At 47.0% G+C, this 16232-nt stretch overlaps 1 protein-coding gene across 5 annotated transcripts in view; it reads left to right on the plus strand.

Moving 5' to 3' along the window:
• The first annotated feature begins 220 nt into the window (after positions 1 to 220).
• The window catches only part of LOC119396623 (sarcolemmal membrane-associated protein-like), a 44751-nt gene continuing 28739 nt past the window's right edge, over positions 221 to 16232 (plus strand). For 4 of the 5 annotated variants that reach the window (XM_049417157.1, XM_049417158.1, XM_049417159.1 and 1 more), the window contains exons 1-4: positions 221 to 412; positions 13119 to 13499; positions 14848 to 14995; positions 15874 to 15940. In XM_049417157.1, coding sequence (XP_049273114.1) covers positions 230 to 412; positions 13119 to 13499; positions 14848 to 14995; positions 15874 to 15940 — 779 coding nt within the window. In that variant the 5' untranslated portion in view covers positions 221 to 229. Of the gene's footprint in view, positions 413 to 3181; positions 3917 to 13118; positions 13500 to 14847; positions 14996 to 15873; positions 15941 to 16232 lie in introns of those variants that run through there. The other variant, XM_049417161.1, reaches the window with a different exon arrangement.

The raw sequence follows: 16232 nt of genomic DNA on the forward strand, positions 1-16232 counted from the left end.
CTACTTGAAGAACGAGCACGCACGCGACCGAGCGAACAGCCGCGGGCCATTCAGAATTACCAGATCAGGCTTCGCTGGACCAAAAGGATGGCACAGTTGGCTATCTCCGAGATACGTTATAACCACCTGGCACAATCGCTACTCGCACGTGGGTCGTCGGAGACGTGATTCATATTATGTCACGCAGGTGATGCAGCGATAGTGACTGGCTGTGTGGACACGTTGGCGCATGGCAATGGACGACGTCGACGTTACGGTGCCGTTCATCACGGCCAACGCACTGGAGTCCTACTCGCCGGGCATGCAAGAGCTCCTCTCCAAGAAGTACGGCAGTTACGTCCGCTGGCAGAAACGACTGAAGTACCTCGCGAAGTATCCCGGAGCTGAGATGCCAGTGGCGCTTCCACCCCGTGTAAGAACCTTTTCTTTTTGTTTTTGTTTTCTTCTGCTGCGCTAGTAGATCGGCTACATGAATTCCGACATACGGAAGTTTCATCTTTCCCAAGCATGGGCGTTGGCAGGAGTACAACCCCCCCCCCCCCTTCTTTCCAAGCCAACATCCTGCCTACGCCCATTTTCCCAAGCTAGCTGAACCCGAAGAAGGTCGCGGGATCAAATCCTGACCGCGGCGGCCGCGTTTCGATGAAGGCGAAATGCTAGAGGCCCGATTGCTGAGATTCAGGTGCCGTTAAAGAAACCCAGGTGGTCGAAATTTTCCGGAGTCCTCTACTACGGCGTCTTTCATAATCATATCCGGGTTTTGGGACGTAAAACCCCAACAATTAATATTATTAAGCTAGCTTAAGCCACATTCGCCTGTTGGATTCGACGGTAATATCGTTCGCTAGAGAGGAATCGAAATGGAACTTGCCCGATGCATCGTACAGCTAACGCCCACCAATCAATTGGTGCGCCTTAGTCCGACATAAGATGCTATGAAATTTCACTTATGCGTGATGTGGCAAATAAACTCGAGAAATGTGCATCACCGTTAGTGGAACAGAAAACGAAACACTGTTATAAATCAATCGGGGGGTATTTAGTTCTTAATCACTCTAGTAAGAACACCGCTCCAACTTGATCGGCGTGACATAACACGTCTTTCCTCAGGAACACATATTTAGTTCTTAATCGCTCTAGTAAGAAACCGCTTCAACTTGATCCGCGTGACATAACACGTCTTTCCTCAGTAAGACATTTTTCTTTATACTTTTAAACATCAATTCAATTTGCGCAAGTTGCTCAAGTCTTGGTTGATACTCCTCAGTCAGTACTGGATCGCATTGAGTTTTCGTTGCAGCCAGTTTTGTCTTTAGTTTAATAAGGGGGCTGCAAATTTGTTCATCGGTTCCTTTAAAAAGAAGGGGGGGCGGGGGGGAAGTTATATGCTGCAGCCAAGATCAGAAGCGTAGCCAGGAATTTTTCGGAGGGAGGGGGGGGGGGGGGCGTTCAGCCATCTTTTTTGTATGTTGGTGCATGCGTTTGTATGTGTGCGTGTATAATACACATGCAAAACCGAACATTTTCGGGGGGAGGGATGTGGATTTGCACCCCCCCCCCCTGGCTACGCCCCTGCACTATAGGATTGCGCATTTGTACGACGCTGCGTTTTCGTACGCCGCAATGCTCCGCTGCTTGGAACACGAGAACACTTACTCTCTATACGTATACAGTCATCAACGAAGAATTCACATGTAATTACTATTTTCTTTCTCACTCCGAACGCGCTTTTCAATTAAAGCATTTTTCTTCTTATACTTTGTCGAAACCTGTCAGGCGTCGGTCGCTTTGCGAGAGGGCAATGATGCATCACATTTGTCAAGGCATTCAACCCCTCGCTAAGAACACATGTGCAATCTATCCGCCAAGCGATTCCCTATATCGTTAGGCTGAGTCAAGCATACCTCTACATTCTGCCCGCTCATTTTAGTAATTGTACTTTGATCTTTTGCTGCCGGCAGCTGCTGTTGTGTAATCTATCCCGGCTGAACCCCCCCCCCCCTGGCTTTTTTGTTTTGTTTATATTTTGTTTATCTTTACCGGCATGTTGTCAGGTTACTCGAATTCCACGCAGACGTTATCACACTTATCTGGCATGCTGGTAATTACATTGTATTGTAAGATAGTCGGTAAAACATAGCGTTATAGCTTCACGAAAAAAAAAAAAAAAGGAAGCATGGCATTTCAGGTGCCGGTGCTGATGCGCAAATTCGTATACGTGTAGGAAGATGACGCAGTCCAAACTACATGAATGCATACAGCAAAAGGTTGCCGATCTGGTTTAAGAACCTCAGTAATTTTTCCTGCGGCAGCAGCATGCGCTACAACGCAATTTGTACACTTATTTAATGCGCACTGTTTTGTGCCGTCCGCTAATAGTTGCGCAATTTCAATGCGCCGCCATAAGGATCATAGGCGCCGCTTAGGAGGACTGACGTTTGAACTTTCGGTGTATCGCAGGGAACTGACAAGTGAAAAGTGACAGAATTCCATGGACAAGCAAATATATATATTCTTGAAGTCCTTTTTCAGGGACCTAAACCACTTAAGTTTAGTATACGTTCAGGGATAGCGTACCGCTTGTGAAAACGCATCGTGATCGCTCATAAATAGTATTTCGCTATGTCATTATTTGTGACAATTTGCCACTAGGACTTGCAAAAAGGGGGGAGTCCTAGGGGCACGTGCTATGAAGGAAGCTTCAGCGTAGACGGAGGATCGAGGTTGCAAGGAGAGCAGAATTCTCCGAAATGTCGATACATAAAGCTACATGCCTTCTGCGGCGTACATAGTGGCCGTCAGAAGCTATGTGCCCAATTTTTCTTCAGTGCAACGTCCTATGTGAAACCTTCAACTTTACATTGGGAGCTGAGACAGAAAAGATAGAGGACAGATAAGTTGAGAACCTTATCAGTGAGCACGTAAATACGCGCTGTAGCATTCAAGACAGCGCATTATCAACGATTCCTATCCTTCACTGACTAAACCGACAAACTGTCAGTCCAGTTTCCACCGGTGCATTGCTCAACAAAAGAGAAAAGAGGTCCCTCAAGAACGATCGCTCAGTGGCCTCCAAGATGTAAATTATAAAGTGCCAATCTCGGATTCCGCGCGCTTTCCAGACATTCAGCAGGTGACGCCCCCTTCGCTAGCGCCGTTTCCTGTTTCTCGCCGGGCGGGCGAGAGTACCAAGCGAGCACCTTTGGCAAGTACTCTCATCGGGTTTCCGCAGAGGTTTTTCGACTTTTTATCTCGTTCTACTCCTTCCTTCTCCGCCTTTTTAGCCCCGATTATCGGATCCCCGAGAAACCTGTGCGCGTATGTGTGTGTGCTGGCCGCCCGTCCCGCCGCCGTCCGTTTTCTACCTGTTTCTTTTTCTGCTCTTGCTGCGGCTGCCTATTCTCGAACCGGGCAAATGACGTTTTACGCTGGGCGCTACCGTCCGATTCTCCCATATGACTGCTTTTTATAGAAAGTGCTGGCCCCTACGTGAACGAGGTAGGCCTGCCTCGCCGACGCTCATGTGCTAAGTGTGCGTGAAACGAAACGTTACGCACCCGGCCTCGTCCACTACTAGACCGCGGAGACCGTGAGTGGCCGACGTTCGGCCTCCGAAACGATCGTCCAGCTAGCGAAAGAAGACCGCCTCTCACATCGGCAGCAGCAGGGCTCCGAAGTTCTGCTGGCTCGTCGCAATGGAAACAAGCCGGACGGCGCTGTTCGTGTGCTTCGTTTGAAACTCTACCTTCGCTGTGGCTGCAGTTTCCGCGGCAGTAATTTTGCAAGATGTCTTTCGTCCGTGCCGTGACCATGGCTTTGCCGTGCGTTTGCCCACTTACTTGCTGCTGTGCGGTCTACAAATGACTTTGCGTGTGTCGCAGGGTTAATGGTTGTCTACCGAAAGGATTCCGCCAAGGTAAGCAAATTAAATGGCATCTCGAGTGCAGCGACCGAACGCGATTTGGGAGAATTTGTAGAGATCTCGCTTCGAGATAGGCCCGTCGTGAGCGTCGCCAGCACGAATTCGTTTAGATAGATGGCCTAATCGGAAGTGTAAAGCAAAACTTTTCTGTTTTTTTAACCTCGAAATTACTGTCGCAGTATCCACGGCGGCAGAACCGATTCTAGTTGCTTGGGTGGAGCGCTGTCAAGAGCCGATGTGCAAATAGAGCCGAACCGGGCAATGAACCGTGGCTTGCGGAAGGCTTGGCACTCCCTGCGGCCATCGAGTGCGTAGCGCGGTGCGGTTTCGTAAACTTTTCTTCCATCTCGGCATTCGTTGCGTTTTAGTGAACTCGTTGAGCTTGCATAATTGCGAACTGGGACCGATGCCTGCTGCTTTGCGGTCGCGAAGCGTCATTTACTTCAAGGGCGTGTGGTATGTGCATGCAGCCTTGACGTGCGTTTGACTCCGTTTGGCTCACTACTTGTGTTGGGACAAGCAGTGACGCGCGTATCCGCCCAACCACAAATGCTGCTGCTTGGAGACCATAATACGGATGCGGTAGTCTTGACAGCCGGCTCCGTACCGAACCGTAGCGGTGGTTGCCCGGCTACGCTGCTTGCTGCGTCGCTGACATGTAGCCTTTCCGGAGACGATGTATACTTGAAACGCGTATGACTCGAACCAGACAGCGTCATTGAGTGCTTCGACGCAGGGCGTATCATGCACATCAAGGTGACACCAGCGTGCACTCATATCGGCGATTTTCCCGTCTTGTCTCTCTAGCTTTCTATTTTTGCCTTAACCATTGCCGAGGGTGGTTCAGCGTCTGGTGATCTCAGTTGTCTGCACCGCCCACGGTGTTGTAGAAACGTGAGCATTTTGTTGGTGGCTGTTGCACTATCTTCAGTTTAAGCAGTACAACACCAAACACTTCACCATTCGCATATTTGCTCATTAGTCCCTGTGCATTCCTGAAGAACGTGCCCCAATTTGTGGTGGACAACACTGTATAATGGTAGCATCATTGCGTCTATAAGAAAGCGAAAACTTTATGAAGGAAGTGGGAAAGCGGTTTCTTTTTCCCGGTGTCAGCCTTTAAGGGGCACCATTATGTGCACATCAGCTGCATTAGTTGCATGTACTTGGGGTGTGCTTTTATGGCTTGTATAACCATGTTATAAGACGAAGTGTGCTGCAACTTGTGATGACTTGTGATGGCTTGATTCTCCTGAAAGCAGCAACTGTTCACAGTAAGCGACTGACTGCATGGCACCTTTTGCAATGCTTACCTTCCATTGTAAGAAGCATTTCACCTTGTAATCTCGCAAGCACTAGGGTTTAAGGTAAAATTCATTCAGAAAAGCTTTCTTTGCATGTAGCTACGTACTCTGAAGGAAACAAATTGGGAAAGAAGAGAGACATAAAACTGAAATGACTGACACTTTACTTGCAACAGGTATTTCTAATTTAATTAGACATCCTTTCTAAAACCATTCTCCACGCGTTAACTGCAGCATGCATGTCGAGTGTTCATGGATTGAAATGCGACAATTTAGTGCTAAGTAATGCATGTACTTTGTTTCGGTCATCTTCATTCTGTGTCATATTGCCAATTCGAGCAGTTTCATTAGAGCCAAGAATAACAGATAGCTAAGCTAGTTGGTAGGTGTTCATGTTAAAAAGACAGGGCATACAAACAGGGACACAAGAGAGAAGTCAAGGCACCACAAACAAGAGTTGTTAGTCGTCGTTTGTTACATCTTGACTTCTCTCTTGTGTCTGTGTTTGCATGCCCCGACTTTTTAACATGAATCAGAGCCAATATTACCTTTAGTAGGCCAGATTCGTAGCTGTAGGTTGTGGTTATGTTTGAGCAGTTGCACATACCTGTTGTTATGCTAAAAGTTTTGATGTCGTGCTTCTTTTTACATGCTTTCGACACATTTTACTGTACATTCTTGTGACACATTAACAAAGATTTGAAGTACTCAAGCATGTAAATGCTTTTTTTTTTTGCATATCATTTTCAGAATGCATTCTGTCACAAACAAATGGCTTCTTGCCAGAATGAGATTTTCAAAGTGTGTAGTGTGGGATGCTCCTTACTGTCTTAATTTTACTGTTCCCAGTGGATTTGTTGTCAAGCTGCAATGCAAGTCTACAGTGATGAAACTGTGTGCATCCATACTAAAATAAATCCAGTATGTGCAGGTGTGATGGACGAAGCTCACTTTGCACAACCTGAAGATTGAAGTTTATTTTTGCCTACATTAGTGGAAAGTACTACAGTTTACCGGTTAACTAGGCTTGTTTTTAAAACATAATGCAACAAATGGTTCAAACACAGTACTGAGGCTCCAGAAACTGACAACCCATGTACATTTTCACTTCAGTCCTGTATTCGCACTGTTTGCTGCGTTAGTCTCATAGTTCAGCTGTTCTGTCTAAAAAATGTCTGGTGAGGTGGCTTATCATTATTTGAATGATGCTTGTTATTTAAGCCGCCTCGGTGGTTTAGTGGTTATGGTGCTCGGCTGCTGACCCAACAGACGTGGTTTCAATCCTGGTTGCGGCGGTCACATATCAATGAAGGTGAAATGCTAGTGGCCCATGTACTGTGCGATTTCAGTTCACATTAAAGAACCCCAGGGGGTTAAAATTATCTGAAGCCCTGTGCCTAGGTGTCTCTCGTAGCCTGAGTCACTTTCCCCGCAGGAGCGTCTGCGTAAGCAGGCGTTTGGTGTGTAGCGACACCACGGACCCGAGCTAACGGGGGGGTTTCGACCCCCTCCCACGCCTAGCCGTGCGTGGCATTGCCGTGTCCGGGGAAAAGGGGATCCTGGGGGTTGAGCCGACGCCGGGTGATTGGACCTTTAAGGCCCCCCGGCAGAGGCAACACACCCCTTTGGCCCCAGCTTCACGTAGACGGCACCCCTGGGCTGACCCACCCAGGGGAAATCGGCTGTCGCCTTTTCCTATCCCCCTCTCTGATCTTTCACTTTCCACCTTCTTTCCTCGCTGTCCTGTCTTCTAATCTCTTCTGTTACTTCCCCATTTTCGTAGGCGGCTCGGGTTAACCGTGTATATGTGTCCTCTCTTGGACATAATATATTAGGTTATAGCGGCATTGTACGGCTGGCGTCTGCAGCCTTACATGTTAAGTGCTGCAGCGTCCCCTAGTTGGACTCCATGGTGGGTGGCCGCCACTGCTGCCGAAATACAGATACTTACTATGGAAACACCTGCATTTCCACGTCTACTCGATCGTTACCCTCAAAGGAGGGTACGCACCGACGAGCTAACCTCCTTTTGCCGACCTCAAACAACCTATCCGAAATTCCACGTCATTCACAGTGAAAACTCAGAGAAGCAAGCCAGATCCATTTCCCCGTTTGTCGTAGCAAAGTCATTGACAGAAGTCTTTGGACCGGGCTATAAGGTGACCAAAATGGCCCGTGGAGACCTTCTGCTGGAGCTTCCCGAAAGACAACAATATGAAAAACTTGGCAGCCTTGTCACATTCGGCAACACTCCAATATCTGTCTCCCAACATAGATCAATGAACAGCTCACGTGGAGTCGTGTCAGAAACAGACCTTCTTGAATTGTCCGAAGATGAACTGTTAGAAGGATGGAAAGATCAAAACGTGACCAGTGTAAAACGTATCACCATCAGACGTGATAACAAAGAAATTCCCACCAAACATCTAGTACTAACTTTTGCATCAAGCACTCTACCACAAGCCATTGAAACTGGGTACATCAAACTAGCCGTCCGTCCGTACATACCAAATCCAAGGCGATGTTTCAAATGCCAGCGATTCGGCCACGGTTCGCAGAACTGCCGTGGTCAGCAAACATGCGCAAGATGTGGAGGACAAGGCCACCCCTCTGACAATTGCACGAGCACACTTCACTGCATCAATTGTGACGGCGACCATGCAGCCTACTCGCGGTCCTGTCCGAACTGGAAAAAAGAAAAGGACATTATCACTCTCAAAGTCAAAGAAAACATCTCATTTAAGGAAGCCCGTAAAAGGTGCTCGCCTTTTCACACTACACCCTACGCTGATGCGGCGCGCCGGGGGGCAACGTCGCACCGGCCTCCGCCACTCCTTCGGCCTGCGCAGGGCGCGCCGTTGGCTGTGGCGCCTGCCCCTAAGGCGGCAGTAGCTCCGACTACTCCGCCAACTCGCGAACAGGGACCGGCGACCTCAGGGTCGTCGGATCTCAAGGCCTCGTCTCACCAGGCGAGGCCCGAAACCCGAACTGCCAGCTCGCGCGTGCGGGCATCCAGTGCCTCGCAAGATGCAATGGACACGACGTCGGCACCCCTGGTGCCGAAAGACCGGCGTAGCTCCCTGGAGCGAGCTAAGAAAATAAAAAAAACCGATAACGGGGCCCAACGACGGCCCTGCTACTTAAGTTCTAACTTTCCGCCTAAACATGAGCCACTTCATTTTCGTACACACAGCACTATCTTACCTTCAATATGGAAACACAAATCATACAATGGAACGTCAGAGGACTCCTTAGAAATCTCGACGATATCCAAGAACTATTACACAAACATACACCAAAAGTGCTGTGTGTACAAGAAACACACTTACAATCAAAACACACCAACTTTCTACGCAGTCACATTATTTTCAGAAAGGACCGGGATGACGCCGTGGCATCATCCGGTGGTGTAGCTGTTATAGTTAATCAGGGAGTAGCGTGCACACATTTACCACTCAAAACATCCCTGGAGGCAGTGGCTGTTCGAGCGGTTCTGTTGAACAAACTCGTCACCATTTGCTCTCTATACATACCCCCACACTACCACCTTCAAAAACATGAATTTCAGTCCTTGATAGATGAACTTCCGGAACCTTATCTGGTACTTGGCGACTTTAATGCACATAGTGGCCTATGGGGTGACTCTCGCTGCGACGCGCGAGGTCGTCTCATTGAACAGTTCCTTTTCTCTTCCGGAGCGTGTCTCTTCAATCAAAAACAGCCAACATATTATAGCCTCGCCAACAATACCTATTCGTCCATAGATCTCAGCATTACATCCCCATCGCTTCTACCCTTACTCAATTGGAAAGTTATTATTAATCCTTACGGAAGTGACCACTTCCCGATAGTTCTGAGTGCACCAATAAATAATGAATATCTTCCACAGGTTCCCAAATGGAACCTTGACAAAGCCGATTGGGAACAGTTTTGTAAAATGGCTCTCTTGAGCTGGACCGACATGTGTGCTTTAAGTATAGAAGAAGCTGTAGAATACTTTACTGCTTTTTTGATTGATGCTGCAATTAAGTGTATCCCACAAACATCTGGACTGCCCGGCAAAAGACGTGTGCCGTGGTGGAACACTGAGTGCAGAAATGCGCGCAAAAAACAAAATAAAGCATGGAGGCTGCTTCGGGACTCTCCCACAGCCGAGAATCTAGACAATTTCAAGAACGTAAAGTCCCAAGGCAGGAGAACGCGCCGACAGGCAAGAAGGGAAAGTTGGCAGAAGTTTTTATCGGGCATTAATTCATATACACAGGAGGCCAAAGTCTGGAACATGGTTAGCAGGGTAGCAGGCAGACAAGCACATTCACTTCCTCTAGTAAACACAGAAGGCGACAGCTTGGAAGATCAGGCGAACTTCCTAGGTGCACACTTCGAACAGGTGTCGAGCTCGTCACACTACACGGAAGCTTTCCAACGACACAAAACAAAAATCGAAAAACAGAAACTAGAGCGCAAATCCACAAAACACGAGGAAGCATACAATGAACACTTCGGCTTAGCTGAGCTACAGGCATCGCTGAACTCATGCAATAAATCCGCCCCAGGTTCCGACCGTGTTGTATATGAAATGTTGAAACACCTGCCTTCTGAAACCCAAAAAACCCTCCTTTCCCTGTACAATGCTGTTTGGTTTTCCGGCGAGATTCCCTCGGCCTGGAAAGAAGCCATCATAATTCCGATTCTGAAGCAGGGTAAGGACCCATCCTCAGTTTCCAGTTACAGGCCAATAGCCCTAACAAGTTGTCTGTGCAAGGTTTTTGAAAAAATGATAAATCGGCGACTCCTACATTTCCTCGAAGCAAACAAATCACTTGACCCATACCAGTGCGGTTTTCGAGAGGGTAGATCTACCTCTGACCACCTTATCCGTATCGAGGCACAAATTCGCGACGCTTTTGTCCACAAGCAATTTTTTCTTTCGGTGTTCCTCGATATGGAGAAGGCTTACGACACCACATGGCGCTTTGGAATATTAAGAGACCTGTCCCACTTAGGTGTACGTGGAAGAATGTTAGATATAATAGAAAGTTACTTGTCCAATCGAACATTCCGTGTTCGAGTGGGCAATGTACTCTCCCGAACATTTGTCTAAGAAACGGGAGTTCCGCAAGGTGGGGTACTGAGTTGTACACTTTTTATTGTCAAAATGAATTCCTTGCGCCTGTCAATCCCGCGTAACATATTTTATTCCACGTATGTCGACGACGTGCAGATCGGTTATAAATCTTGCAACCTTTCAATGTGCGAGCGGCAGGTGCAACTTGGTTTGAACAAGGTAACCAAATGGGCAGAGGAGAACGGGTTCAACCTTAACCCGCAAAAAAGCACTTGTGTATTATTCTCAAGAAAGAGAGGCGTCCATCCGGATCCGGACATTGAGCTGCACGGTCAGCGGCTACTTGTGAGAACAGAGCACAAATTCCTAGGCGTAATCCTAGACACGAAACTTACCTTCATACCACACATAAAGTATATTAAGAACAAATGCATAAAAACTATGAATATTCTGAAAGTATTGTCACGCACTACGTGGGGTAGTGACAAGAAGTGCCTGTTGAATCTCTATAAAAGCCTCATACGCACACGTCTAGATTATGGAGCGGTAATTTATCAGTCTGCGACACCGAGCGCGTTGAAGATGCTTGACCCTGTCCACCACTCGGGCATTCGTCTTTCTACGGGTGCTTTTCGCACCAGCCCCGTGGAAAGCCTCTACGTCGAAGCAAACGAGTGGTCGCTCCACCTGCAGCGATCCTACATGTCTTTTTTATATTACCTCAAAGTGAACGCAGACAAGGAACACCCATCACACCCTACAATTAATGATTTATCTAGTTCTGCCCTTTTTGACCACCGTCCTTCGGTGAGACAGCCCTACTCGCTTCGCGTGAGGGGCTTAGCCGAGGAAATGGGTGTGCCACTTTTCGAACACTCTCTAATGGCTCCCGCTCCACAACTACCACCGTGGCGGTGGCAGCTCATAGATTGCGATGTATCTTTCGTGGAAGTAACGAAACACGCGCCTATTGCACATATCCGTACATACTTCCTCAAACTACAGCACAAATACACTTGTCCAGAATTCTTTACAGACGCCTCAAAGTCCAATACCTCTGTGTCTTACGCAGCCGTTGGTCCATCCTTTTCCGATTCCGGTATTCTGCACCCTAATTCAAGTATCTTCACAGCAGAAGCTTACGCGATACTTGTAGCCGTTAAACACATTAAGGAATTGAAATTAATACGTGCAGTCATATACACGGATTCTCTGAGCGTCGTAAAAGCATTGAAAACTTTGCAAAAACATAAAAACCCTGTCCTGGTGTCGCTTTACTCCCTTTTATGCACGCTACACACACTCAAACAACATGTTGTAGTGTGCTGGGTGCCAGGGCACCGCGAGATCGGGGGAAATGTTTTGGCGGACCAACTAGCTGCCTCTGCCCACGACAACGTTGCCACCAATACATCAAATGCTGTCCCTGCACTAGACCTTAAACCCCTCGTAAAGCAAAAGCTCAGGGCTTACTGGCAGCGCTCGTGGGACAGACAAACTCAAAACAAGCTACATGTTATTAAGCCGAATCTTGGAATTTGGCCACCAGTATCCAAGTCACGGCACACACAAGTAACACTTACGAGGCTACAAATAGGACACACCCACAGTACACATGCATACCTCTTGTCCGGTGGTGATCCACCTGTGTGTGATAGGTGCGGTGAGCCACTCACTGTACTACACATTTTAATACAATGCAAGGAATTAGATGCTATAAGAAGAAAGCATTTTCCATTTCCCTACCGGCATCAAATACCATTGCATCCATCCATGTTCATAGGTAGGGAACCGCTTTTTAAATACGAATCATTGTTCGCGTTTTTAAGAGATGTAAATAGTTTTCACGTCATCTTCTCTGGCAACCCGTAGCACGACCTCTGAGAAGAGGTTGATGCTGCGGTGACTACATTAAAACAGCACCTGCCTCGCGGCCCTTGGACACAAGGGCTGTTGCCGAGGCATTCGTGCTCTGGCCATTGCTGTATAGTCCCATTATCACGACCCCTTGTCATTCATTCTCACTGCATACATCACGTCACTCTCATAATTTTAATACCTATATGTTTTACCCGCCCTAGGGTGTGGAATTTTAGGCCCCTATACAGCCGCGTAACAACATCATAGCTCACATCTCTTTCAAAGCATTGTTATTTTTTTGACATTTTTCATGGCGCTCTTTGGCCAAGCATGGCCCTTGCGCCATTAAATCCCACATATCATCATAGCCTGAGTCACTTTGGAACGTTAAGCCCCATAAACCAACGAACCAACCAGTGACCAGTAAACTGTACCTACATACCTGGCTTCTGCTTGGCTCCCATATCAGTGCATGGCTTATAATCTTGTCTTGCAGTTGTTCTCAGTAAGAGAACCATTAAATGGCATTGTTATTCTAGCAGCACATTCCAAGTCACTATTCCAGTAAGGGTTTTTACATGATGCATCCTAAATTAAGTTACCTTTTGAAGTTTCATCCTCCATTAAAACAATCTACTCCAGGGTGCAGTAGGCACTTTCTCATCATTTAGAAGTAGCAGTTGATTGGAAAAACCTAAGGCATTGCTCTAATTGTTTTAGCTGTTTTATCCGTAGTGTGGCTTTATTCTAACTATTCGAAAGAAAGTCATTTCATGGCAACAAGGAAAAAAAGTTGCCCGGGAATATAAAAGGATGGACGAATTTCGGGGGGGGGGGGGGGGGGGCCCGGCCCCCCGGGCCCCCTCCCCTTGCCTACGTGCCTGCGGTATTGTTTATACCAAGCAATACTATAATGCTGTATGAACCAGCAGCTGAGTAATAATATGCTCACTCACTCACACAGGTGGAGACCGAGATAGCAGCCGCCACGGCTACGCCGGCTGAAAACGGGTCGGTGACGGCGTCGGATGAGGCCGATACCATGAAGGCTGGTGTCCTGCCCGGGGACGTGACTCCGCCCACGGTAGTGGGTAACGGGGCACCCCCGCAGCAGGCACCAGTGTTTTCGCCGGCGGATGTGCCGCCACCCAAGCCCGGGGTTCCCCGAGCCATCCTCACTTGCCGGCCCAACTCGCACCCGTTCCCCGAGCGAGTGCTCAGCCTGGACCAGCCTGCCAAGGTTGGTCGGTCAGTGGCCCGGTGCCGACAGGCACCAAACAACGCCATCTTTGACTGCAAGGTTCTCTCGCGAAACCATGCTCTGCTCTGGTATGAAAACGGAAAAGTGAGTACCACAACTTCTCAGCATTCCAATTTTGTAAAGCTGTGTATATTGTCACGTGGTCGGGACAGTGAAGGAAGCAGTCGGGCTGTTAAAGACTTAACTCTTTATTGGGTGAACTTTCCCAGGAAATGAAAAATGAAAGTACAAGCAGAACACGCTGTACACTGATAGTGGCAATCGCAGCCATATCGCTGGTAAAGCACATGGGCATTCATACACGTGGCATTGAAGATTCCAGCCTTATCACTGGTGCTGTGTTAGATCCGGAATAAACTCTACTGTTGGCATTGTGCTCTCAAGCTTATCAGAACATTCTAAAATAATCTGGAATGTTCGATATCGTGGCGTGTGCAAAGATATAGGTAACGCATATAACGTGCCGATTACATGAAAATAAAAAAGTGTGCGTGGCAATATATAGATGGCTTGCATGGCACGTCAGACATGCAGCGTCTCACCATGTTGGTGCTCCAACGTGGTGTCTACAGCATGATGCCACTTTGTCATTTTTAATTCCACGGAACACTGCTGGCGTGTGTGCAAGAACTTGCTGCAGAAGCACCACACCTGACCACAACAGATGCAACTGTCCGGCATTGCTGGTTACTCAACATGGCAGCTAATCTGTGAAAGCCATCTACAACATTTCATTATTCTTGAATCTTCGATGCCCATAGGTATTTCTCAGCCTAGATGTTCACATTTATTGTTTGCCTGATTTCTGCATAGCATTATTCATTTTCCTTGGGATGTTTCAGCTTTTCTTTGTGGTAGTTGGTGTCATCTTATCTGATCTGACTTATCTTACCTAATCTTGTCTAATCTGAAAATTAAGTATGAACAGTAAGGCATCATGTACAACCTTCTTGCACGTCCAAACGATTGCTCAGAATCTGCTGTGCTCGTCCACCAGTAGAAATATCTTGTCCTGGTGCCATCATTCTATATGTAGCCTGTTGCTGCAATAGACAGCCTCCACTGCCTTTGTTTTGATATTCTAGCAGATGTTAATTAAGAGGAAATAATGGACCTCGGCAGGTCACGTCAAGAGATGAACAGATAACAGATGGTTGGCTAGAACGTCTGAACGCATACAAACAGATGGGAAGTGCAGCCGAGGACGGCAAAGTGTGGGGTATCGACCAAATCAACAAATTTGGAGTCGTGAAGTGGAATTGGCTCACAGAGGACGGGTGGGTTGGAGATCAATGAGAAAGGCCTTGGTCCTGCAGTGGACAGAAGACAAACTGATAGTGACTATGATGATGGAATATTGTTGCAGTTGTCTGTGGACACAAAGCTTCGTCTCGCCAGATTAAAGTGCTGCTTTATTTTTTTGCGATTTCAGTTTTATCTGCAAGACACCAAGAGTAGCAATGGCACGTTTGTCAACAACCAGCGCCTAAGCAAAGGTTCCGAGGAATCACCAGCCCAGGAAGTCTGCTCCGGTGACATTGTACAGTTCGGTGTAGATGTGGTGGAGAACTCCAGGAAAGGTTAGTCGTCTTTTGAATCAAGTTTCTTAAAAACAAGAAATAGTTTTCCATATTTAATACTCTAACAATGCAGGGTTGCATGTCGTGCAAGACTTGTGAGGCTTATCAAGTTTGTCTTTGTGATAGTACATGAATTTTTTTCATACGTAGTATACAACTTTCATACATAATATACGTACGCATGTAGTGCGAAGACAAGATGACCGCTGGGTATTAAGCGTAACAGATTGGATTCCAAGAGAATGCAAGCATGCAATGAGGAGGCAGAAAATTGGTTTGTCATTTGAGATAAAGAAGTTCGCGGGGATGACGTGACCGCAGTAAGCACAGGACTGGGTTAATTGGCGAAACATAGGAGAGGCCTTTGCCCTTCAGTGAATGTAGTCAGGCTGATACAACTTTCGGCAGTCCCGCTTATGTTGCAACAGAAGTTACTCTGCAGTTCATGCCTTTTATACAGACAGTCTCAAACGGCTTCTGTGTATGTGCATTGAAGATATTTAATGAAACTATGCCTAGGTTGATGAGACAGTCGTGATTTGATAGAGGATTTTTAGCATAAATTTACTATCATCACTTTTGCTATCTGTCATCCGTGGATGGATGTCTATATAAGGCAGTGATGGCTCAAGCAACTCAGCACAATTATGACTGTTAGTAGGCACTGTTCTGCAGATTTTGTTTGATTTGACAGGAAGCTTAGTAAATTTGGGTTACCTTTGTGAGTAGCCACTCTTCTAATATTGATGCTTAAAAAGGTGGGAAATTGCTTCAGCTGGTATGTATTGATTCATGTGCACTGCACTTAGTTTTGATTTGCTTAGATTACTCTTACGTGTTCATTTCGGCTGCTTCGAATAAATATTCTTGCTTTACAGTGACCCATGGGTGCATTGTGGCAACACTCCGGCTTTTCCTGCCTGACGGGAAAGAAGCCAAAGCCAGGTATAGCCACATTGCTTACGTGCACGCATAATTTTTCTTGTAGTGCCTGTTTCCTGGCATCCTCCGAGTCTAGAAATTTGTATCAATCGATAAAGTTGAGGAACCTTTTGATCTGCAGTTCTAAGCAGGTTTTACAAATTGTCTTCAATGTGCTGTTGTTTTAAAAAGTGCACATCCAGACTATTTATTTGGGCATCTGCTTTGCCTCTTCTGTCCTCATCATTGCCCATCCTGTTTATTCCTTCTTTCAATTCTCTCATTGCAGAGTAGCTGGCTAGAGTAATGCAATTCA

The sequence above is a fragment of the Rhipicephalus sanguineus genome, chromosome 6 (genome assembly GCF_013339695.2).
Source record: "Rhipicephalus sanguineus isolate Rsan-2018 chromosome 6, BIME_Rsan_1.4, whole genome shotgun sequence".
Classification (NCBI taxonomy): Eukaryota; Metazoa; Arthropoda; class Arachnida; order Ixodida; family Ixodidae; genus Rhipicephalus; species Rhipicephalus sanguineus.